Source organism: Paroedura picta, chromosome 3 (genome assembly GCF_049243985.1).
Source record: "Paroedura picta isolate Pp20150507F chromosome 3, Ppicta_v3.0, whole genome shotgun sequence".
NCBI classification, from domain to species: Eukaryota; Metazoa; Chordata; class Lepidosauria; order Squamata; family Gekkonidae; genus Paroedura; species Paroedura picta.
In genome coordinates this window covers 94,097,380-94,118,581 of record NC_135371.1, presented here as the reverse complement: position 1 = coordinate 94,118,581, position 21,202 = coordinate 94,097,380, and the positions used below count along the sequence as shown (strand labels likewise).

The window sequence follows — 21,202 nt, the reverse complement described above, 5'->3', positions numbered from 1 at the left end:
TATGCTGGAGCTTTACAGCAAAGTGTACCATGGCCAATTAGGCATTGTGACCCATTGTTCAGTTTAGCAAGCTGCCGCTGCATTTTTCAGGGATTCTTTCAGAATAGCACCAAAAGAAGAAGAAAAAGGCCTGGTTGCCCATCCATCCTTGCATTTGCTTCCAAGATATTCTGGAGAACAAGTCAAAGAGGAAAATGAATTCTGAATGGCATAAAAATAATGACATTATCAAGAAAACAAAACCCAAAAAAATCAAGCATATTTATTTTTATTCTAGTTTCAATTGTTATTGTTATTCCTTGGGGGGAAAGTACAGTCTTGTAGTTGCATTCCTGACTGCAGGTCATTCCATCTATGGTAAAACGTGTCCCCTAATAACTGTGTGTGGTTACAGTCTTTGTTGTCCTGTGGAAGGAAATGTTCTTAGTTCTATTTTAGTCATACCCTCCCAGAGACCTCATTTTTTTATATCAAGATGTAGTGGGGCAGCCCACATACTTCTTTAGCCCATTCACTGAGAACTGTTTATTTTTCTTTAATGTAATGTTTGAAGCTTAAATTTTGAGCATTACGACTTTTCAGTCCTTTTGACCATATAACAGATGGGGCAGGGAGGGATGAGGACAGGAACTTGACCATGCTTATTCACTGGTAAGAAAGTCTGCACATGGTCAGGTTACACAGGCAAGTTATAGCAAAGTAACTTGCATGTACTAAATAAAAATAGATATCTGACTGACCAAAAGTGAGTATTCTGCCTGCCATCCATGGCCCCATGTTCTCCTGAGGAAAATGTTCCAATGCATACAGAAGAGGAGGGAGCCACATAGTAGTCTCATCTCACAATAAATTTGGTCAGTAAGGAGCTAATGAATTCAGGTCCAGTCTTTTGGTAGCTTTCCCTCTATGGCTGTAGATTTTCCCTTGCTTCCACAATGAAGGTCAGAGAGGAGGGGTTTTAATTTTGGATGAATCTGTAACCTGACACGAGTCAGACATGAGTGTGGTGGGCAATAATAATAATAATAATAATAATAATAATAATAATAATAATAATAATAATAATAATAATAATAATAATCTTTAAAGCAGGGTTAGACAAATTTATGAAGGACAGGTCCATCAATGGCTATCAGCAACACTGATTACAGAAGCAGTGCCTTCTCAATACTAGCACTGGGTAGAAACAGCTCTTTGGTGTGTTTGTGGATTTCCTATCAGTGCAAAATTAAAAAGCGGCTGGGTGGAGGGTAGGGAGAGAGAATTCCATACTCTGTTTCTGGAGCAGATAGGTGGTGCATCTGGGATCTGGTTCTCTTCCTCATCTAATAAGGGAGTTTAACAGGGATCTAGCACTACAGTACAGGGTGACTGTGGCCATGTTCAAGCTGCCTTTGTGTTTTAGTAACTGGTTGCTAATGTATTTTTTCCCTGTCATTTCAGATAGACCCGTCTTAGTATCTGGCTGCTAACAGAATTTATTTACCCGTTCATTCAAAACCACTTGTTTCAGGTTAGCGGTTTTGAGGGAAATGTCTTTCTTCCATTCTCAACCCATTGTGTTTCCAAATCGTTGAGGCACTGGTTTTGCAGAGCGCATTGCACTAGTTTAGCTACTGGGCTGGCCTTGCCAAATGCCTCCCTTCCCTTTCCCTGCAGAGATTCTCTGGGACATTCTGCTGGGCTTGTACTGCTGCCTAGCTATTTCCCCCAATTGGAAACAATGGAGAGGGGCACCTTCTTCGAGTGCCCATAGAATTAGTCTGCCTGCTCCAATCTTTTTGAAAATCGGGAGCAAAAAATATTTGGTATTCTTGAAAATTGCCAAATCAGAATACCAAAGCCAGTATTGGTATTTGAGGATATTAACAAATAGTGATTTTTTTTTAGTCTAATATACCTGAACCTGAAAAATACTGATCTTTTTTCTGCCCAGAACTTTTTTCATGCCCAATAGTGAGGCTGAATCCTGAACCTCTTTGCTCTCAATAAAAATCAGAGCTTTAAAGTTGATAGGCATTTTTAATGTATCTTGTTTGTATTTTCACTAAGCTGTTCAACAGGTTCACTTATTGCTCTGCTGGAAACACACACACTTAAAAAGTCTGTGGCAAACCTTGATGCTCCTGTGAACAATTTTACATTATACATTTGTTTACTGGAACCCTCTCAGGAAAAGCCTCTTTTTGATTGAGATTTCACGGCCTCCATTAAGATGCTGATGTAGATAAAGAATTACGGAAGTTGAAATGTCTGAATAAGGGTGTTGTCTCTGTTAAGTATGGGAGGGGGGCTTGCTTCAGACCTTGAATCATGACTAGACTAGAACTTTGTCTTTAAAATGAAGCGGGTATATATATCTACATGCCAGTTTGTGTCATTGCTCAAGAGAACGTTATGGAGAATTGAAAGGCGGGCTTTTCTCCGTTGAAAGGCAGTTAATCCTCGCCCGAGCATTCTGTGCAGTTACTTACATGTCTGGCATTGAGGGTTCCCTTTGCCGCAGTCACATGCCTGCTGGAGGGCAGCCAATGGAATCTGATCTCTCTCTGAGGAAACACTATCAGTTGCAGATGCAGCCAGGGTTACCAGAATAGTAAATAACGAGTCACAAGACTCAAGCTAGCCTTTCAACGAAAACAAATAGTTTAATATCTTGGTATGAGAACAGAAACGGTTTCTTACTCGAACCAAACAGCTTTCACAGAGCTTTCTTTGACCTTTGTTTTTACTAAAGCAGAAGACAGCAGCTTCAGTTTATTTCACTTCTCGGGCATTTAAAAGTGACAGAACCATTGTGATGCAAATTTGGGAGTCAGTTTTAAGTGATCTTAGGAAGCTTGCTAGCACATAGCATTTCTAATATGTGGCCCAGGGGCAAAACATTAATTCTGTGGGAAGTGTTTTCTTTTGCTTCTCCCCCCCCCCAAGTTTTGTAAATTGCAATAATATAAAAGGAGTCAGCTGAACCCTGAGCTTAAGAGGGGAACTGCAGGTTTCTATGACCTTATAGGTAACGGCTGCCGTGGGAGTGATGTCACAGTGTACCTGAGGCTGGTGCCCCACATGTCCCTGTTCCCCAAACTCCGGCCTGTTGCTAGATATGTTCTGGAGACTTTACTTGTAGGTCATCCACAGTCATACTCTTATCCTTTTGTCCAATATGACTAGACCAGGGGTAGTCAAACTGCGACCCTTCAGATGTCCATGGACTACAATTCCCATGAGCCCCTGCCAGCGAATGCTGGCAGGGGCTCCTGGGAATTGCAGTCCATGGACATCTGGAGGGCTGCAGTTTGACTACCCCTGGACTAGTCATTCTTTGCTCTGAAGGAATGTACAGCTGATATCCTGAACAGTAATCAAAAGTGTGCTCGTAGCTAGGTCATCTGGTCCCAGGAATCACGTTTTCTGTGCATCTGTCAACTGAAGTTGTCACAATTAGGAAAATGTGTCCTCACTGTGTCAATCAAACTTCTGAAGAATGCCTGTTGTGGGAGCTGTGAGTTGTGATACTACTCTGGTGTATCACTATTCTGGCAGTTCACTTTTGCTCTTCAGCTCTGTCATGTATATCCCACTAAAATGAAAAAAACATCACTGTAACCAGTCTGATCCCCTGCTCTAATTCTGCCTTGCCAGTTGAACTGCCATACAGCTAGCACTACTCTAGCCGTTGAATGACAAGTGGAAGAGTTCATATGGAAAGTTACCCTGTTAGTTGTTTATGAGCTTCAGTGACTAAGAAAAGCAGACACACCATTAAGAGCGAGAGATAACCGTTGCACTATTAATTGCAAGGTCTGAAAAGAGCTAAGTCCATCAGAATCTATGGGGAATTTGTGCTAACAATTGAAGTCAGACTAGTTCTAGCAAGAGCATGTATATCTGGGGTCCTGTTGTCAATAATTTCTTCCCATAATGACAAATCCCGTAAGAGTAGCTGTGCTAGTTTGCTGCAGCAAATATATAACAAATAAAGCTACAAACAATAAAAGGATGTCTTGAAGGGATGGAACATGGAGTTGTTACACAGAAGGAATGGTTGGAAGACCTGGGTTTACTTTGTTTACTCCATTGTGGATCCTGCTAAATTTCGATTGATTTGAACTTGGGTCTTCTTTTGGTTATAAATGTCTCTGCCAAGTATAACACTTCATACATTTGGCAAAGTGAACTCTGGTTCACGGTTCACTGGTTCACAGTTAAAGTGTTGATCTCAAAGGTGCTGCAAAAAGCTTTTCCTCCCTAAAGTGAACAGGTTTTACATAGATCCCCACTTATGTTCCATCCACATACCACCAGCTGGGAGACCTTGGGTTCTCCACAGCACTGATAAAGCTGTTCACCAGCTAAAGAAAGGTATGGAGACTCGAACGAAAGATGCCTGCCTCGTCCCGCCCTTGCTCCCGCCCCCCTCTTCCAGGGACGGGAACTTCTTTTTTAAAATGTCTGACATCTTGGAGGAAGGAAAAGGTGGACAAGTGTGCAGGTGATGGCAGAAATTTTTTTTTTCCTGGGGGGAGGCAGGGGGAGGAGCTGCAAGCCCACAGCAAGAGACAGCCAGCCAGCCAGCGAAAAAAGCCACTAGGCAGGTGCCCCTGCCACTTGCAGCAAGGGAACTCCTCGGAGTGTATGCGTGCGCATTTGTGTGTGTGCGTGCAGGAGAGGCAGCGGCAGGAAGCCCTTACTGAGTAACGTGTGCGTGTGTGTATGTGGGGAGGGGCCAAGCCCTTTGCATTCATGAATACAACAAGTGCTAGAGAGCCAGCTTGGGATAGTGGTTAGGAGTCCGGACTTCTAATCTTTGATATAACTTTGGAAATATATGGTGTATTCAGACACCACAGTAAAATGTGTTCTTGCTCATTATAGTCACAAACACAACTTGTCAGCTCCATTCTCTTTCCTTTCTGCTCTGCTTCTTCATGGAGCACAATGGAAAGTTTCTCACTTGGGAAAGTGTCATTTCCAGTTTGCCAGTTTGATGTACAGGTGTAGTAGGCTCCTGGGAAAACTGGATTTTGTTTCATTCTGGAAACAGGGATTCTGAACGACCTGCTCCCCATGTTGAATCCTGGTTTGTGGGAAAGAAAGGTAAAGCTAACTCACACAGAGCAGGAATGGGAACAGGGCAGTAACCATGAGAGCAAGAGGTGTTTATGCCCAATACAGTCTGGGGTTTGCTCTGACCCACTGCGATACTATGATGCAACCTCTTTCTGTTTTTTTACATTTTCATGTAGAACAACAATTTGTCATCTCTATACCATGCCACGGATGGCAGAACCCGTGTGGCTTACAATGATGTCAGGGGCATCTGAGAAGAACCAGCTGTGCCATCGCTTTATGAAGGAATTTGCTTTCTTAATGGAGCAGGCATCCAAGAACCAGTACAGTATTCCTTTCTTCTTCTTTTTTGGTTTTCTGTTGACAAATGCCCCCTCCAGGTTTCTGTTTAAGAACAATAGTTCTTAAGAGCCATAGTTGCAAAGCACCACTCTACAAGAAGGGACGTTCAAGTGATGACAGAATACATGATATATGAAGGGTAGACTTTCAAACCAGAGTGGTAAGAGAAGTAATTGCTAAGAGAAGTAATTGCAAAACACAAGAAATATCTTACTCCTGTAAAAAGCTACAAACCTCATGAATGAAAGAGAAGATGTCATATATTAGAGTCCAGATACATTCTTTCTGTATGGTGCTTAATGAAATCTTCAGTATCTTCTTAAATAGGACAACTCATTTCCAATCTTTCTGTGAAGAGCACCTTGCCTTTATTGCTCAAATTGCACTGAAAAATGACCACCCTGATTTCTTATGGCAGAAAGCTAAACCAGATGGAATGCTAGGAGTTCTGGGAATGACACCCCCACTTAAAAAAAACAAAACTGCAGGTGTGAAGAGCCCCAATTCATATTGGGAGTACAGCACAATGGGTGGTGTGGGATTTCAGCCTTCTTCCCATTCTGTTTTTTAGACTGGAAACAGTACCAGGGACCTAAAGATTAGAAACAAGCAATGCTCATACCAGCACCTGTATATTTACTGCAGTGAGAAAAACAGGAGCGATCCACCAGTCTGTTCCAGATTAGGGAAATCAGATGGGAGGCAGCTCCTGCTTCATAGCCTCTGTTCATAGTCCTGAGCTGAATCAGAAGTAAAGGGCTGGAAGATCTGTCCACAGAACTCACCAGAAAGCATCTGTTTTGGTCTGACTGGCAAATGTTCACTAGAAATACATATATGAATTAATCCAGACTACTTTTGAAAACGTATAATGACATTTTGGTATAGTGGATAAGAGCGGTGACTTCTAATCTGAAGAGCTGGGTTTGATTCTCCACTGTTCCCACACATGAAGCCAGCTGGGCAACCTTGGGCCAGTCTCAGAACCCTCTCAGCTTCACCTGCCACTTTGAGATGTATGAGGCCTGCTGGGTGATCTTGGGCCAGTCACAGTTCTCTTAGAGCTCTTTCAGCCCACCACAGGATGTCTGTTGTGGGGAGAGGAAAGGTAGGCGATTGTTATCTGCTTTGAGACTATTGGTCTAAAAAAAAACCCAGTTCTTCTTCAGTTGGGTAGCATGTCAGAGTCTTGTTAATCTATTAAACTAATTGGAGACCAACCATTTTGCTTAACTGGGAGCTTTTAAAAGTATTGGAAATAGCAGCTGTCTTATACTGAATTCACATTCTTGACAGTGTAAAATTCTGTTGGAGGTGAAGAATAACACTCATCTCAGGTTTTTAAAAAGCTTAATCAGAGTATTCCTGAAGCCTTGACCTATTTATGTCACCATTGTGCCATAACACTGTTTAATGTAGCATTTTAAAGAGAAATCTCAGAATGCTAGCCCATTTTTAGACTTTAAGTGAATGAAATTTGATGGCTGACTGATGAAACACTGTACTTGAACAAGACCAAAAATCTAAAGACCCTCAGGCCTCCAAAACAGGACTGATACCAGGAGATTATCAGCTGCATCTCACCAAATGTTAACTATATTTTCTCATGCATTGTAAATGTGCACTGGTATGGCCAGGTTTCAAAAGAATGCTCTTTCAGTTTTCGGCACCATTAGGCCTAACTTCCACAGAACCAGCAAATCTTTAATCTGTCTTCCTGAGTGAGCTTATACTGGCAGATTCTAAAACTTAGAATGGATGCTACCAATACTTGTTGTTCTTTGCCCATATGGAAACTGATGCTTTTGTGTGGAAGTTGTATCTCATTCCCTTTCAGTGACGTGATTTAAGAAATCCTGATGCAAACTTCTTCTTTCGTCTGTCAGAAAGGCAGTGCTTTCATTCATAACAGCATCCCTTCATGAAAATGAATGAAAAGTTTTTATAGCAGTTTGGGTCATGATTGAAGTAGGGGGTACCTTACATGTTTTAGGGTATATATTAAATATTTTATCATCTATTTATGAAATAGCCCCTATATAAAATAGACTGTGCATGTAGAATCATGTAGAAAGTCAGTTGAAATGACAAATTTTATTCTTCACTCTTCAGATTTTTACCAGCTCTTCTGACTGCAATTTTGACAAACCACTTGGCCTGGGTCCCAACTGTTATGCCAAATGGCCAGCCACCAATCAAAATCTTTCTAGAAAAGCATTCCTCCCAGAGCGTGGACATGTTGGCCAAGACTCATCCGTACAATCCACTGTGGGCGCAGTTAGGTATGTTTTAAACCACCGTAATAGTTGCTCTTCATAGTCATCTGATGTCAGAGGGGATTGCACTTACTTCACCGTTTGTTACAATAGGTAAATCAATGAAAAAGAAATATGGCAAAAGCAGAAAATCCATGCACGAAATCATTAGTCCAGTAAATTATTTTACTTAACAATGAAGTCCAATAACCAAGATCTGAATAAAGCCTCTTAATTAATTTGATTTGCATCCCACCCTCCCACAATGCATCTCAGAGCAGCATAAGATTCCCCACCTTCACTTGATCCTCACAACAATATGGCTTATTGGCTTATATATAGCAGCTGGGATGGTGAAGATGAAAGGCAGTTAGTGTCATAAGTGAGGTGTGGCAGAAATGGGGAGAGAAGAAAGCCAGAACTAGCAGCAGAGGGCTTTTTTGTATCTGTTAAGATGGCTAAAGTAATCTTTTTGTTTAACAAGTATGCTTACATAACCAATAAGCCACACGGGTTTCAATAGAATGTGCTTCCAAGTAAATATGATTAGCACCCAAAATAGTTCAAAATGTGAATAGTATTCTGGTCATCTGTGCCCTTCTTCCCAATTCCATTTGATCTCAAATTAAAGGCATAGCATTGGAAGCTACTGTTGTCAGTTGTAGTTGGTTTGTTTTTTTAAAAATCAAGTATGTTTGTGAGAATGATGCTAGATATCTTGCCTGTTGTGTAATTAGCATGCGGTTTGCATTTTGTTACCCTCTAGGAGACTTGTATGGAGCTATTGGGTCACCTGTGAGACTATCAAAAACGGTTGTGGTTGGCAAAAGGCAAGATCTTGTGCAACGCCTATTGTACTTCCTCACTTACTTCATACGGTGCTCAGAGCTGCAAGAGACTCATCTTCTGGAAAATGGAGAAGATGAGGCCATAGTGATGCCAGGCACGGTTATCACAACTACCCTAGAGAAAGGGGAAGTGGAGGAGTCTGAGTATGTTCTGGTTACGATGCACAAGAACAGAATCAATTTGTCCCTTTATGAGTCTGAAGAAGCGAGAACTTCTAACTGCAGTTGTAAGTACTGCAAGTGCCCACTTAACCCTGCTCAAAATACAGAGGATGCTTCAGCACAAGAGAGGGATGATCCTGTGGAAACCCGGGAGATAGAGACTGAGGCTGCTTCAGGTGAAAACAGAGTAGTCCCTGTGGACTTCCAAGAAAATGCCGCTGATGTGAAGCAATGCAAAGAGATGACACCCTCTTGCTTTGATATAAAGTTAGAGAAAGTGGTCTTCACAGGGTCTGCCTCAGTTGAAACTTGCAAGTTGGCAGGGCCAAGCCTGGAACCAATGGGCGGGTCATGGAAGAAAGAAGAGTCCATGGATTCTGATAATGAGTCTGCTGAAGTCAGGAAATTAGCAAACTCAGTGGTAGAGAAGAAGCCACCTGATAAAATCTCATCTGATGCAATTCCTTGCAGTACAGCTGAGGCTCAGACTAAGGTGACTTTCCTCATTGGTGATTCCATGTCACCGGATTCAGATATTGAGGTCCGAAGTCAAGCAGTAGTGGAACAAATGGCCAGCCACAGCCACCAGACAGACACTGAAGGAGCGATGTCTGCTGACCAGAACTATGAAGCCAGTCAAACCCTTGAGGACCAAAAAAGAGATTGCAATAGTTCTGAACCATTTCCTCGGGTTACCAGTAAGCCTCAGAGTTGGAATCCTTACAATGAGGAGAGTGTGAGTCTGCTTGATGAGTATTTTACTGAGGAGAATTCCATTGAGGCCAGGACTATTGACGATATTCCATTGAAAGCAACAACATACATTCTAGACTCCAGCCGTAGCTTAGACTTTCATAGAAAACTGTGCACAAAGAACCACAAACCCACCAGTGAATTTTGTAAATTTATGGAATTGGTGCGACAAGAGACATGCAAAAACTGCTTTGCAGAGCAGGACCAAAGAGACAAAATCTCTATATGTATCCCCCATGGGGACAGAGAGAATGCAGGGAAAAAGGCTGACCCAGGTGTGGATTGGGACATTCCAAGAAATGAGAGTTCAGATAGCGCTCTTGGTGACAGTGAAAGTGAAGACACAGTTCATGATGCGGCTAGAACAAACAGTAACTATTATGTGGCAGAGCAAGAAGAGTGGGCTGAAGAAGAGGAGATCCCTTTTCCTGGGTAGGTGGGGACATTACTGGTACTTGGATGAATGTATTCTATTCTTTATTTTCCTACAAATTTGTGTGTTGTGATTTCATAGCTAAGAATGGAATCTGTGGATGGAAACGTAGTTTCTGCTTGCCAAGTGAATACCAGATAAGGTTCTTACGGAGAAAATTCTAGGTTTTCCTCATGTAAATGATATATCATTGATTATTTCAGCTGGGCTTCTTTCAAGACAGTAATTTAAGAGATGCAGCAATGTGAGGGATGCTTATTTCACTGAGGTTGCAGTTTAAAAGAGGCTCTGGTTACCTTTCTCACTTTGAGAGATATCATGCTAATTTAGGCAAGGCTATTAAAAGAAAGGCACTTAACTAAGGGGGAGAAAAGGTGTCACAATAATTAATTTCAGCACAAATCCGTATATTTTCACTTTACGTACTTTAAGCAGTTCTTGAGCTATAAGTGTCTTTTTAACGTGTCTTTTCTACATGGGCGCAACAGATGGCTGTGGGATCCAGCATAGGGCTTGATGGACAGCATGACGAGCTCCCACTGGAGTCAGTGGATTGTGCCTTTAACCGCTCACTAGATTGTGCCCTATAGGGTTTCGCTGAAGTAGAGAGAAACCAGTCCTAGTTGTAGTACACATGCCCATGTTATGCCTTTCTTTCAGGTCAAAATTAATTGAAGTGAACTCTGTCCAGCCCAGTATTGCCAATTTTGGAAGGTCCTTGCTAGGTGGCTACTGTTCATCTTACGTACCTGACTTTGTTTTGCAAGGAGTAGGAAGTGATGAGAAACTGAAACACTGTTTGATGTCAGATTTGTCGCATGCTGTGCAGGTAATTTAAACTATATCCAACATGTGAACTATTTCTTTGACCCGTCGACAAAAGCAAATCGTTCTCTACGCCTACCGGAATACCTATGAAGCTGGTGCTATGTTGAATGTGCATAATTCCCCAAATCTCCTTAAGCCTATTTATTGAAGGGTCTTGGGAATCACAGGGTATAAGACACTATTCGAGTACTTTCATGGAAGATCGCAGATAAATTGTGTGTTGTGCAACGTTTGATCTGTACTAGTCAACTTTTTATAAAGTATGGACAGGTTGCTTACAGTTTTCCAAGCTAGTGGGGTAAACCAGACTCAACAGTAATATCAGCATTCGATTTAATTAGATAAGATTTTAAAACACAACATCCCTACTTGCAGAAGTCCACTTATGCTTAATTGCCTTTTTAAAAAGTGGAATGATGGGATTTTCTTTGAACTGGGGCCAATGCATTTTTAACACTCAGATTTCTGAGCACTTAAGAGACATTTATACCCAGCAGGGTCCAGTAGGGATCCAAGGCAGCTTATATCATTCTCCTCTTCCCCATTTTATCTTCACAACAGCCCAGTGAGGGAAGGTAGGCTGAATGTATGTCACTTGGCCAAAGTCCCGCACCAAGCTTCCATTTCAGGATGGGGATTTGAACCTGGGTCGAACCTCTTAACATAATGGCTAAGATTCTCCAGAGTCAAAGTTTGGTAGGAAGTCATATGTGATTAATGGCCTTTGTGCTTCTCAACAGGTATAGTTTACCATTTAGACATTTAGTTACAATTTAGCCATGACTGTTAAATAGAACTTCCCTTCCTGAGAACACTGGATGGTAGGGAAAGTGAAAGGAGAACCATCACCTTCGTACCATGCCCTCCTCAGCTCTCCTGTTAGAAATAGAATCAGACAAAGTTGCCTTTGGTCAAATGCAGCAAGGAAATGTACCCTAAAAAAAGAGGGCCATGGGTGGGCTTCACTGGTGCTAAAGATTTCCAGTTTGCAATTGCTCTTTAAGACCAGTTATTTGCCTAGAGGTCTGTGCTGCCACAGTCTCTTGAGTCCATCATGGTTTTCAGATCAAAATGTCTGAGAACAGAGCAGCTCACATGAATTGATTGGAGTCCTGTGGCTTTTACTTGCAACAAACGGTTTCCGTCCCCTTATATGCCAATGAGGGAAGGCCATCCCCCTGCCCCAGCTGCCCTTTAACTCCCAAGTCTCTAGAAGGAATGGGAGAGGATATTTGAAAGCAGGTGTCAACTAGAAGTTAAGTCATTATGTGGGCTGTTGAGATGGCTGTAATCTTTTTCACGCCTTCCTTTTTTTTTAAGTAATGCAACTGAAAACCTTTAAAGCCTCTGTGTGGAAAGAGCTTGCCCCTTTGCTCCCCCTGCTGGTTTTTATGTGTAAACCGTGTGCACATGCTGAAGGATTGACTGTAACTATTATCAATATTAAATGGCAGCAGATAACCAAAGTAAATTGATAACGATTTTCTCTGATAAGGCATAAATATATGTAGTTAAATGAGCAAACCGTGAAAGAGAACCAAGCAATATTGTTTTAGCTGGTCCAGCCATTTAGTTTTTATTTGCATTGTAGGCAAAGTTATAGTTTTAAACAAATAACCTTTAGGTCTGTTTTCATAGGGACCAGTTAGAATTGGCATTGTATGTATGTATCCAGGACCAAAACCCTCCTTTCCCATTTGGGAACCCCAATGATGCCTGTCATGTCTTGCTTTTCCAATTATACCAGAAATGGCTTGGCCATGTAGTACTGGGGTCCGTTTCATAAAGACAAGCAGTGGCTGACTCTCTGGGGGCTTGCAGAGCATGCTGTGTCGTACCGTCCTGGCTCTTGGCTGCACTGAATCCATTCAGAGTTTGTCCATTGTCTTGCGTAGAACCAGGGCTTTTCTCGAAGCACTGAATGATGATCTATGAGAGTGCTTTTGCCAAACAGCTGAACGTTTCAACGTTTTCATTCTAAAGCTGCATTTTCCAAAGACTATTAGCAGACCTAATTCATGCTTAGAAACAACCCATTAGATATAAAGATCCAAAAGATAGGCTTCCCTTATGGAAGGGATCCATTTTTTACTTCGCCCTGCTTTCTACAGCCTCCGCACAATACTCAAAAGGCTGGGGTGGCTCCAGGAACAGTGGAGGTGTTTTGTGTGGGGACTGACATTTTGTGTGGGGACTGCTGGAACTCTTTGCACAAGGGTATTTTTGGATCCAACTCAATTTCGAGATTTTATCTTGTTAAAATCCCCTGCTTCTCATTTGTCTTTTAGCACCCTGTTCTCGATGAACCGATCGCAGAAGCTATCTGCATTATCGCAGACACAGATAAATGGACAGTGCAAGTGGCTAGCAGTCAACGACGGGTGACTGATAATAAACTTGGGAAAGATGTGTTAGTTTCGAACCTTGTCTCCAACCTACTTCATTCCACTCTCCAGCTTTATAAGCATAATTTATCTCCAAATTTTGTAAGTACCAAATCTCAGCATGAAGCTAATTGAGTCATTTTATGGCGAAAAAAGCCCAAATGCAAAGTTTGTTCTGTAGCTTTTAATTCAGCATAGTTGACCAAAATCTACATCATTTTCACTCCAATTAATACAAGAAGAAGAGTTGGTTCTTATATGCTACTTTTCTCTACCCAAAGGAGTCTCAAAGCAGCTTAGAGTCGCCTTCCCTTTCCTCTCCCCACAACAGACACCCTGTGAGGTGGATGAGGCTGAGAGAACCCTGATATCACTGCTCAGTCAGAACAGCTTTATCAGTGCTGTGGCAAGCCCAAGGTCATTCAGCTAGCTGAATGTGGGGGGGGGGGTGCAGAATCAAATCCGGCTTGCCAGATTAGAAGTCCGCACTTCTAACCACTACATCAAACTGGCAAGAAGAGTTGGTTCTTATATGCCGCTATTCTCTACCCAGAGGAGTCTCAAAGGGGCTTACAGTCGCCTTCCCTTTCCTCTCCCCACAGCAGACACCCTGTGAGGTGGGTGAGGCTGAGAGAGCCCTGATATCACTGCTTGGTCAGCGCAGTGGCGGGCCCAAGGTCACCCAGCTGGGCTTCATGTGGAGGAGTAGTGGGGAATCAAATTTGGCTTCAAGGATATCTTCTTGTGGGGTATGATTTTCTCACCATCACCACCCCATGCTGCAGCCCTGAGTAGCCCCTGAAATGCTGTTCTTGGGAGAAAAGAGAATCCCAGGAACAGCAGTGTATGTATGCGGGAGGGAGGTGAACTACAGCTGGAGGGGAGAGGGGAGAAAGTAATGGTTGGAAAGACTTCCATACACAGAAACATCCCATTGGATCCAACCCACTGAGTTCACTGACAGCATTTCTGCAAATTGGAGATCATCATAGTTATTCTGTAGATATGATATAACAAAGTTAGAGTCCAGTGGCACCCTTAACACCAAGAAAGTTTATTCAAGGTACAAGCTTTTGAGACAATCCCAGACATTTTAAATCCTTTTTGTTTTTCATTCACAATAGATATGCTTTGAGCCAGATTGTCTTTTCCTTTCCCAGAGTGCCTCATTCTTCTAGCTGATTTTCACAAAAGAAACCCAAACATATTTACTAGAAAACCATATTCAAATATTTACCCTGCTGACCTAAAAAAAGGCAGCATGCTCGGATGGACTATAATTTGCTTCCCCGTGGTCTTTGATTGCACTTGGAGACTGTTTTGTTTTTGAAATCATTGTTTGTTCATTTCCCCCTCCCAGTGTGTCATGCACTTGGAAGATCGATTGCAGGAGCTGTATTTCAAGAGCAAAATGTTATCTGAATATCTCAAAGGCCAGATGCGAGTTCCTGTCAAGGAGCTGGGTGTGGTACTGGGGTATGATCTCATTTCATTATCGCTTCTCTGCTTTAGGTCATCCTGCATGTTGCAGGGGTCTATATTCAATGCTCTTTAGGTTATTTACAACTCTTTAATTATATGATACTTTATGCTTTATTAAGATTATATATTCTGGCTATTGAGGCTATACTTTTGGAAACTTCTATAGGTTCACTTAGATTTTCTCACTTTGCTGATGTAGGAAGACTCAACATCTCCAGAGTGTCACTCTTTTCTTATGTAAACTTCTATGTAAGTTGCAGAATTTGTCAACAAACAATGCATGAAAAGTCTTAAAATTATACTGTAGAACAGTCATACAATGTACATACAATTGCTAAATGTTTGTTAGGAAGCAAGCCTTTTAAATTATGTTCAGAATCACAGACAGATCAGAATCCTGGGCCAAATTATGTTGGATCCCTCTAACATGTAATTTAGTTGGACGGGGAACCTAACATGGATCTGGTCTGTGGTGCTGGGGAAAGGGTGTTTTAAGTTTTCCTTTGCACTGGTTTGGATCCCACAGATTTTGCTAATGAAAAGGATTTCAATAAATGGGGTAGATTTTCCTCCTTTCCTCTCTTCCCACTGCAGCCCAAAATACTTCAGCAGGAATAACATGACAGGGGAGTTGAGGTATCAGTGGAAGAGGAGAATCGGTGAAAATTCTCCCCCCTCCCCAATCCGCAAGTTTCCATAGGTTCCAATCCACTATTTGCCTGTTTGAAATTGGAGCCTCTGGGCTGTTTATATCTTGCTAGGGGAATAAAGATAGGCACAATATAGGCATCAATCATTTTTCACTTGCTACAGGACTTGAAACAGCTAAGAAGATTTTTTATCAATGAATTTATATTCTAGAGGAAGACATTTTAAAAAATGCCATGTTCTTAATCCATATCAAACAATCTCTTAGTAAAGTAGGAGTTGCTCCATCTTTTGTAGATACCCAGCACCATGTCTAGCATGGCCCCTATTCACATTTACATGCATCAAATTTAGTGCAACTTACTTCTGATTAGCATGTATCAGGCTGTAAGTCTCAGATTGCAGGCCCACCAAGCATGTAAAACCTTGGCTGAATCTGCACGGAGCTTTTATTCCAGTCCCAGGTCGATTCAGACCCTGCCGTCTACACTGAATGCAATCTCCACTTTGATTTGGGGCGATTTAAAATTTTCATTTGCAATGATTGATCCAGAGTGACCCTACATCTGAACATCTCTTACCATAAAAATCCTCTGATAGAAAAAAAAAAGTTCTGTTTCAGATATTGGCTAATCCCAAAAATTATATAGAAGAATATAAAATCATGACTAAAGAATACCTACTTTCCTGGCTCACTTTTCTTTTCGGTTTGGAACTTGTCTATTGACATCCACCTTTGGGAACACGTTCTACATGTAAACCCAGCATTCTATTGGAAGTGTCTTGTTCAGTTCATTCAGTTTGCAATACCTGAAAAGCTGAATGCAAGGAATGCTTTAGTCCTGAAGGCCTCTGTAACCAGACAGTCCAGGGGGGAATGCAGCTTCTGACAAGACCAATGGGGCACATGTTTACAAAATAAATGCCTGTGCTCTTTAATTAGAGAAATGTCTGTGATTTCGGTAGTGTATTTGATGCCCAACCATTTGAAGCTCTCATAGTTAGTTTGTTTAATGTACAACTGTAGATAATTTTAATAGGCAAAGTGCAGATACCTTCGTCAACAGAAAGCCTGTTCCTAAAGTGTTCATGAATCTTCAGGATGTTGAAATTGTGGACTGAAAATGCTTTTCTTTCTTTCTTTCTTTCTTTCTTTCTTTCTTTCTTTCTTTCTTTCTTTCTTTCTTTCTTTCTTTCTTTCTTTCAGGATTGAATCCAGTGACCTCCCTTTGCTGGCAGCTATAGCAAGCACTCATTCTCCATATGTTGCCCAGATTCTGCTCTGAAATACCAAAGGGCACAGACAATAACTTTCTTTTTATAAAATGGGAAGACAAGGAAGCAGACAGAAACCCCTCTTGTCCAGGCTCCTTTGTGCCTGCAGGCAAATGAACTGAACAGCTCGCTTCAGCTGACTTGCGTGCCTCTGCAACTGACTATATACCGTGCAAACAAATGGAGTCTCTCCTCCCACCCCTTCTGTCTTGACCATTCTTTTAAAGGCGGGGAGGAATTACAACCAGAGGTTCAGATCATTGGAGGAGATTATAGAGCCTGGAGGACTCTAAATGGCTTGAGCAGAACTGCAAAAATGGATATGATGCCATGCTGTTCAAATCTGAGAATACAAGGAGGAACGGCTTCCTATGACCCTACGCAATGCTGTTACTGTGTGTACAAGAAAGCAAATCCAGCTGGCTTGGGAGTGACACGGTACCAATTAGGAGAACATTTAAAACAAATAACCATCCAGCTACAATTATTCATAGCAACTCCAACTGATCCTGCATTAAACAGGCTGAAGATCTTAGGATGGACATTTAAAAGGGCTGGTATACCCTACCCATGCTCAAAAATGTGTTTGTAGAAATTGGTCCTTTGGGGATGGGGGCAGTCCTGGCAATGCAAGCTAAGGCATCTTTGTCAGGCTGGCTGTGTAACTTGATCCTTGTTTTCAATGTTGTTCTGAGGCTGATAAAGAAAACAAAACAAAAAAGGTTATAATATCAACTGGCTTTTGTCTACAGAATCCTGTTTGTTTTTATTTTGAAAAAAGAATCATACATTTTAATGCCTCGATTGTGTCCTATTTGAGTTGCATTTCAGAGAAACACAGACACCCATAAGCTACTTTAAAATCCCTGAATTTTAGGTCCTTGATAGTGCACTCCTAAAGCCAATTAACGTTGATCAACTAGAGTGATTCTGCCATGTAGATGCCGGCTTCCCATTGGTTTAAATGAGATTTAAGAATGCTTCCATTTCTTTGGACTGTGCTGATTGGTTATAGCTCTTAGATTAACTGCTTTGTCGCAAGCAGTTTCCCTGAAGAAGATATGCGAATGCATTTACAAAAATAACCAAGATCGCAGTAGATTGGAAGGTTTGGAAAAAAATATTGTCTTCGATTACTCAGATAATTGTGAGGGATTGTGTTCTTTTTAAAGTAGCATCTTTGTAATTAGAGAATTTGAAGCTGGCTCTGCTTTCACACCATTATGACAGCTGCATCAGCATCTTTTTGGATATACTACCACGTGGTCCTCGTTTTTCTCTCCTGACCTGTTTCTGAAGAATAGGTTGTTTTAAAAAAGCTGTTCCAATTCATGTTCTGTATTTCCCCTCATGCACAATTCTTGGTGTTGTCATATTGCTGATAAAGGACCTATCCAATGTAAGAAATTCATACAGCACGTAAAATGATTATGTTCTGAACAAGGTTTACTACCTCAGTTTATATAAAGGGGCATGGCATTAGAGGGCTTTTCTTGTTTTCCCAAGCATCTAGGGAAACATCATTAACTAGGTTTGTCATTTCTTTAATACTTAGTGTTCTGAATTTCATAGATCAACACACAATGCAAAACCCCCACAAAGATTCCTTAATTTGCTAAGATAACACCAACTATGCTGTACATTGATCAGGGATCATACAGATATTTCATTATTATTATTTGAGGGGGGGTAGAGAGAATGTGAGAGCAAGCGAATGCAATGACAGCACATTTGAACCTCTGGAGGGCTACAGTTGTTTTCTCTACAGATCATGGTAACACTGCTGGCAATTTCATATTTGCTCCATTATGCTAAAGGGTGAAAGCAATTTATACTTCCCAATAGAAACACTGTCATCACTGAATTCTTGTGGGCAGCTGTCACACCCATTGGTCCGAAAGCTTCCCTACATCCATGCATTTTTGGCTTCTATTTTTAAAGGTTTAATTTCCGTTATTTATATATTTATTGGTACTTTCAAAGTTTCTCAACTGCATGAGTGCTTGTGTAGCCTTTTAAAAATGTTCCATAGCCTTTTTTTAAAAATGTGCACCACTTGAACAAGGCTATCCTGTCTTCTGCAGTGGTCTCCCATCATGCCATAACGTTTTCTGGGTTCTATTTTTTCCCCTGGAAGGAACTTCTGTTATTGATGTTGTTGCTGCTGCTGCTGCTGTTTCTCCCCAGTGATTTAGTACATGGCCTGGTGTCACTTTAATTTTTGAAAATGCTATAGCCCTCAAATTCCCCCTGCTACACCTGTAGTAAGTCCTTTTGCAAGTCAAACAATTTATCTGGTGAACAAACGTGAAAACAGTAGATGGGCTACAAGAGCAATGGTTGATTTCACAGTGCATACATTTTTCTAGCAGCTGCCACAAGTGTTGAAGTGAAAGGTGTTTGCTGTAACGGGGTGTGAATTGTGCTTGAAACTGCCACACATTCCTGTGTCCAAGAACTCCATATGTGCATGGGGCTCCATTGCCCCTTGAATAGGTGAAGCTCTCTGAGCACATAGGGCTCTTTTCTTCAGCCACTCCTGTCATATTTTGAACTGAGAACCCTAATTTGATTTCAAAAGAAATACATCAAAATGACTATGTGGCTCTTTTCAAATGGTAGAAGGTAAATTTTCAGCTGAGTTAAATATGGACAGTGTGTGGTTGGAAGCCTTAGCAGTAAATGAAGAAGTGACACGGAATGCTGCAAAGCAAAGCCCCCCCCCCCCATGATATACAGGTACCTGGTTTGTGTTGTTGCCTAGTTTCTTTTTCCAGAAGGATTCATATATATACATGCTGGCTCTTGTATAAACCTAAACTAGGGATCGTCAGCTTGTCTTTCAGAAAACATCATCAAGTCCTATAACTAATCATTGTCCTGAACATTTTACATACCTTTTCCTTCCGGTGCAGGGATTTCAGTGATGGAAGGCTTCAGATATTCCCATACTGACACAGCAGGCTGATTTTTCATGGAATCAGATTTACCACTGCACTGTGGTCCCTTTCCATTTAACACTGCTTATGAAATAATGTCTGACCTCGCAGTTATATTACTTATCCCTTTTATATTTATGGAGGCACTTTCAAGGAGTTGTCTCCTGCTCATCTCATTTGTTAGGTGGCTCTGGGATAGCTTTGTGCATGGCTGTTGTGCTCTCTCAAGGTATGGTAGCCATTACAGTTATAGCAGTGTCATCATCTCAAGTCATCATACTCCATCTGATTGATGCCGCAGCAGGCATCAGTGTTCTAGCGCAGCAGCACTCATTGTCCTGCCCTATTTACAGTGACGTACAAATGGAAATAGAACTTCAGTGTAGCTTGGACACAATGTTGTGCAGTACTGATTGCTCTGCTCCTTGTCCATTATACTAGTACCCAGAAATTGGTAGCACAAGATTGTGTGCAAGTGGAAATGGACATGGGGATACAGCTACTGAGGTCTCTATCTTGAGCGTCTGTATGCACAAGAACTCTTGAGAAGTGGGAACTTTGCACTGGTTCCAGCCCATAGAGTTGCCACCAAAGGGCATCAGTTATCTACCACCATGCAAATGTCTGAGCATTGGGTGTATTTAAAAGAAGAGGAGAATACAATCTTTTATAGTCCTAATGTGGTATTGTTGGAATGGCCCCTGCGTGAAACGCACCGTAGCATGATGGCATGCTTTCCTGTCACTGATCCTCATTGATGGTACTTGCAGTATTGTGATACAGACCTTGGATTGTTTGGATTTTAATTTTTTTAAGGGAACTATAACAGCACTTGCAGTGTTTACATCTTAATGTTTCATGCATTTCCCAATAATTTATGTACAGAACTAATCTCTTTGATTTTGCAATATCCACAACATCCATTAATATGTCTTAATTTTAAGGCTGAACTTATTTACACGTATTACACATATGAACTAGCAAATTTTGTCCCACTGAAGCTGGCAACTGCAAATGCAAAGCTGCCAAAAAGAAAAAGAAAAAAAACAGAGAGAGAGTAAGAGAGGGGGAGAGAGAAATTAGGGGGATCCCCCCCCACACACACACAAGATTTTAAATCTTGCCTTTTAAACCCCTGTTAATTAAGGAAGACTTTCTGTGAGGGTTTTGTTTTTGCTGTCCCCTAAATTATTTAGATACTGGTATGTGTAATATGCTGGGCGAAATGTACATACTTGTCTTTTTCTTCTTTTTGTATATATACATTTCCCAAGATGTGCACTTGTACTATAATAACCATTCCCAGTTTTAGGGGAACTTTGTGCAATAAATACAATATTGTCCATTTAAAGGCTCGTTTATCTTTGTCTTATTTTCAAAGGGTGGATAATGAAGAAAAGTGAGTAGTAAAGAGGTACACATATTATAATGAGCATAACCACACCCACCACCTTGCATACAAATTAACTTATTTGCATAACCATGCCTCCTGACGTCACCAGAAGTGGTGTCATCATGTCGTGCCCCATGCACCCCCTGATGTGCCACCATTACGCCACACACACCCCTGATGACACCGGAAGTGGCGGCATCATGCCCTCTGGCCTCTGACCCCTCCCCGGAAGTGCTTCCACTATTCAGACATGTGAGGGATGGACAAAAGTTTGTAAAGGCTACCACACAGTCTGCAGGTCAGCCCAGCATCTTTGAGTCACACAACAAGGTTGAAAGCCAGAGGAAACTCATGGAAGGCATGGACTCTCAGCATGCCCTTTCCTTTCTC

General features: G+C 41.5%; 1 protein-coding gene across 4 annotated transcripts in view; it reads left to right on the top strand.

The window, feature by feature from the left end:
- Nucleotides 1-20,770, top strand: part of FNIP1 (folliculin interacting protein 1) — a 121,283-nt gene extending 100,513 nt beyond the window's left edge. For 3 of the 4 annotated variants that reach the window (XM_077326871.1, XM_077326870.1, XM_077326872.1), the window contains 7 exons: nucleotides 5,247-5,393; nucleotides 7,525-7,694; nucleotides 8,434-9,862; nucleotides 10,524-10,692; nucleotides 12,980-13,177; nucleotides 14,436-14,551; nucleotides 16,413-20,770. In XM_077326871.1, the coding sequence (XP_077182986.1) occupies nucleotides 5,247-5,393; nucleotides 7,525-7,694; nucleotides 8,434-9,862; nucleotides 10,524-10,692; nucleotides 12,980-13,177; nucleotides 14,436-14,551; nucleotides 16,413-16,491 (2,308 nt within the window). In that variant the 3' untranslated portion in view covers nucleotides 16,492-20,770. Of the gene's footprint in view, nucleotides 1-5,246; nucleotides 5,394-7,524; nucleotides 7,695-8,433; nucleotides 9,863-10,523; nucleotides 10,693-12,979; nucleotides 13,178-14,435; nucleotides 14,552-16,412 lie in introns of those variants that run through there. The other variant, XR_013229262.1, reaches the window with a different exon arrangement.
- Nucleotides 20,771-21,202: the final 432 nt, after the last annotated feature.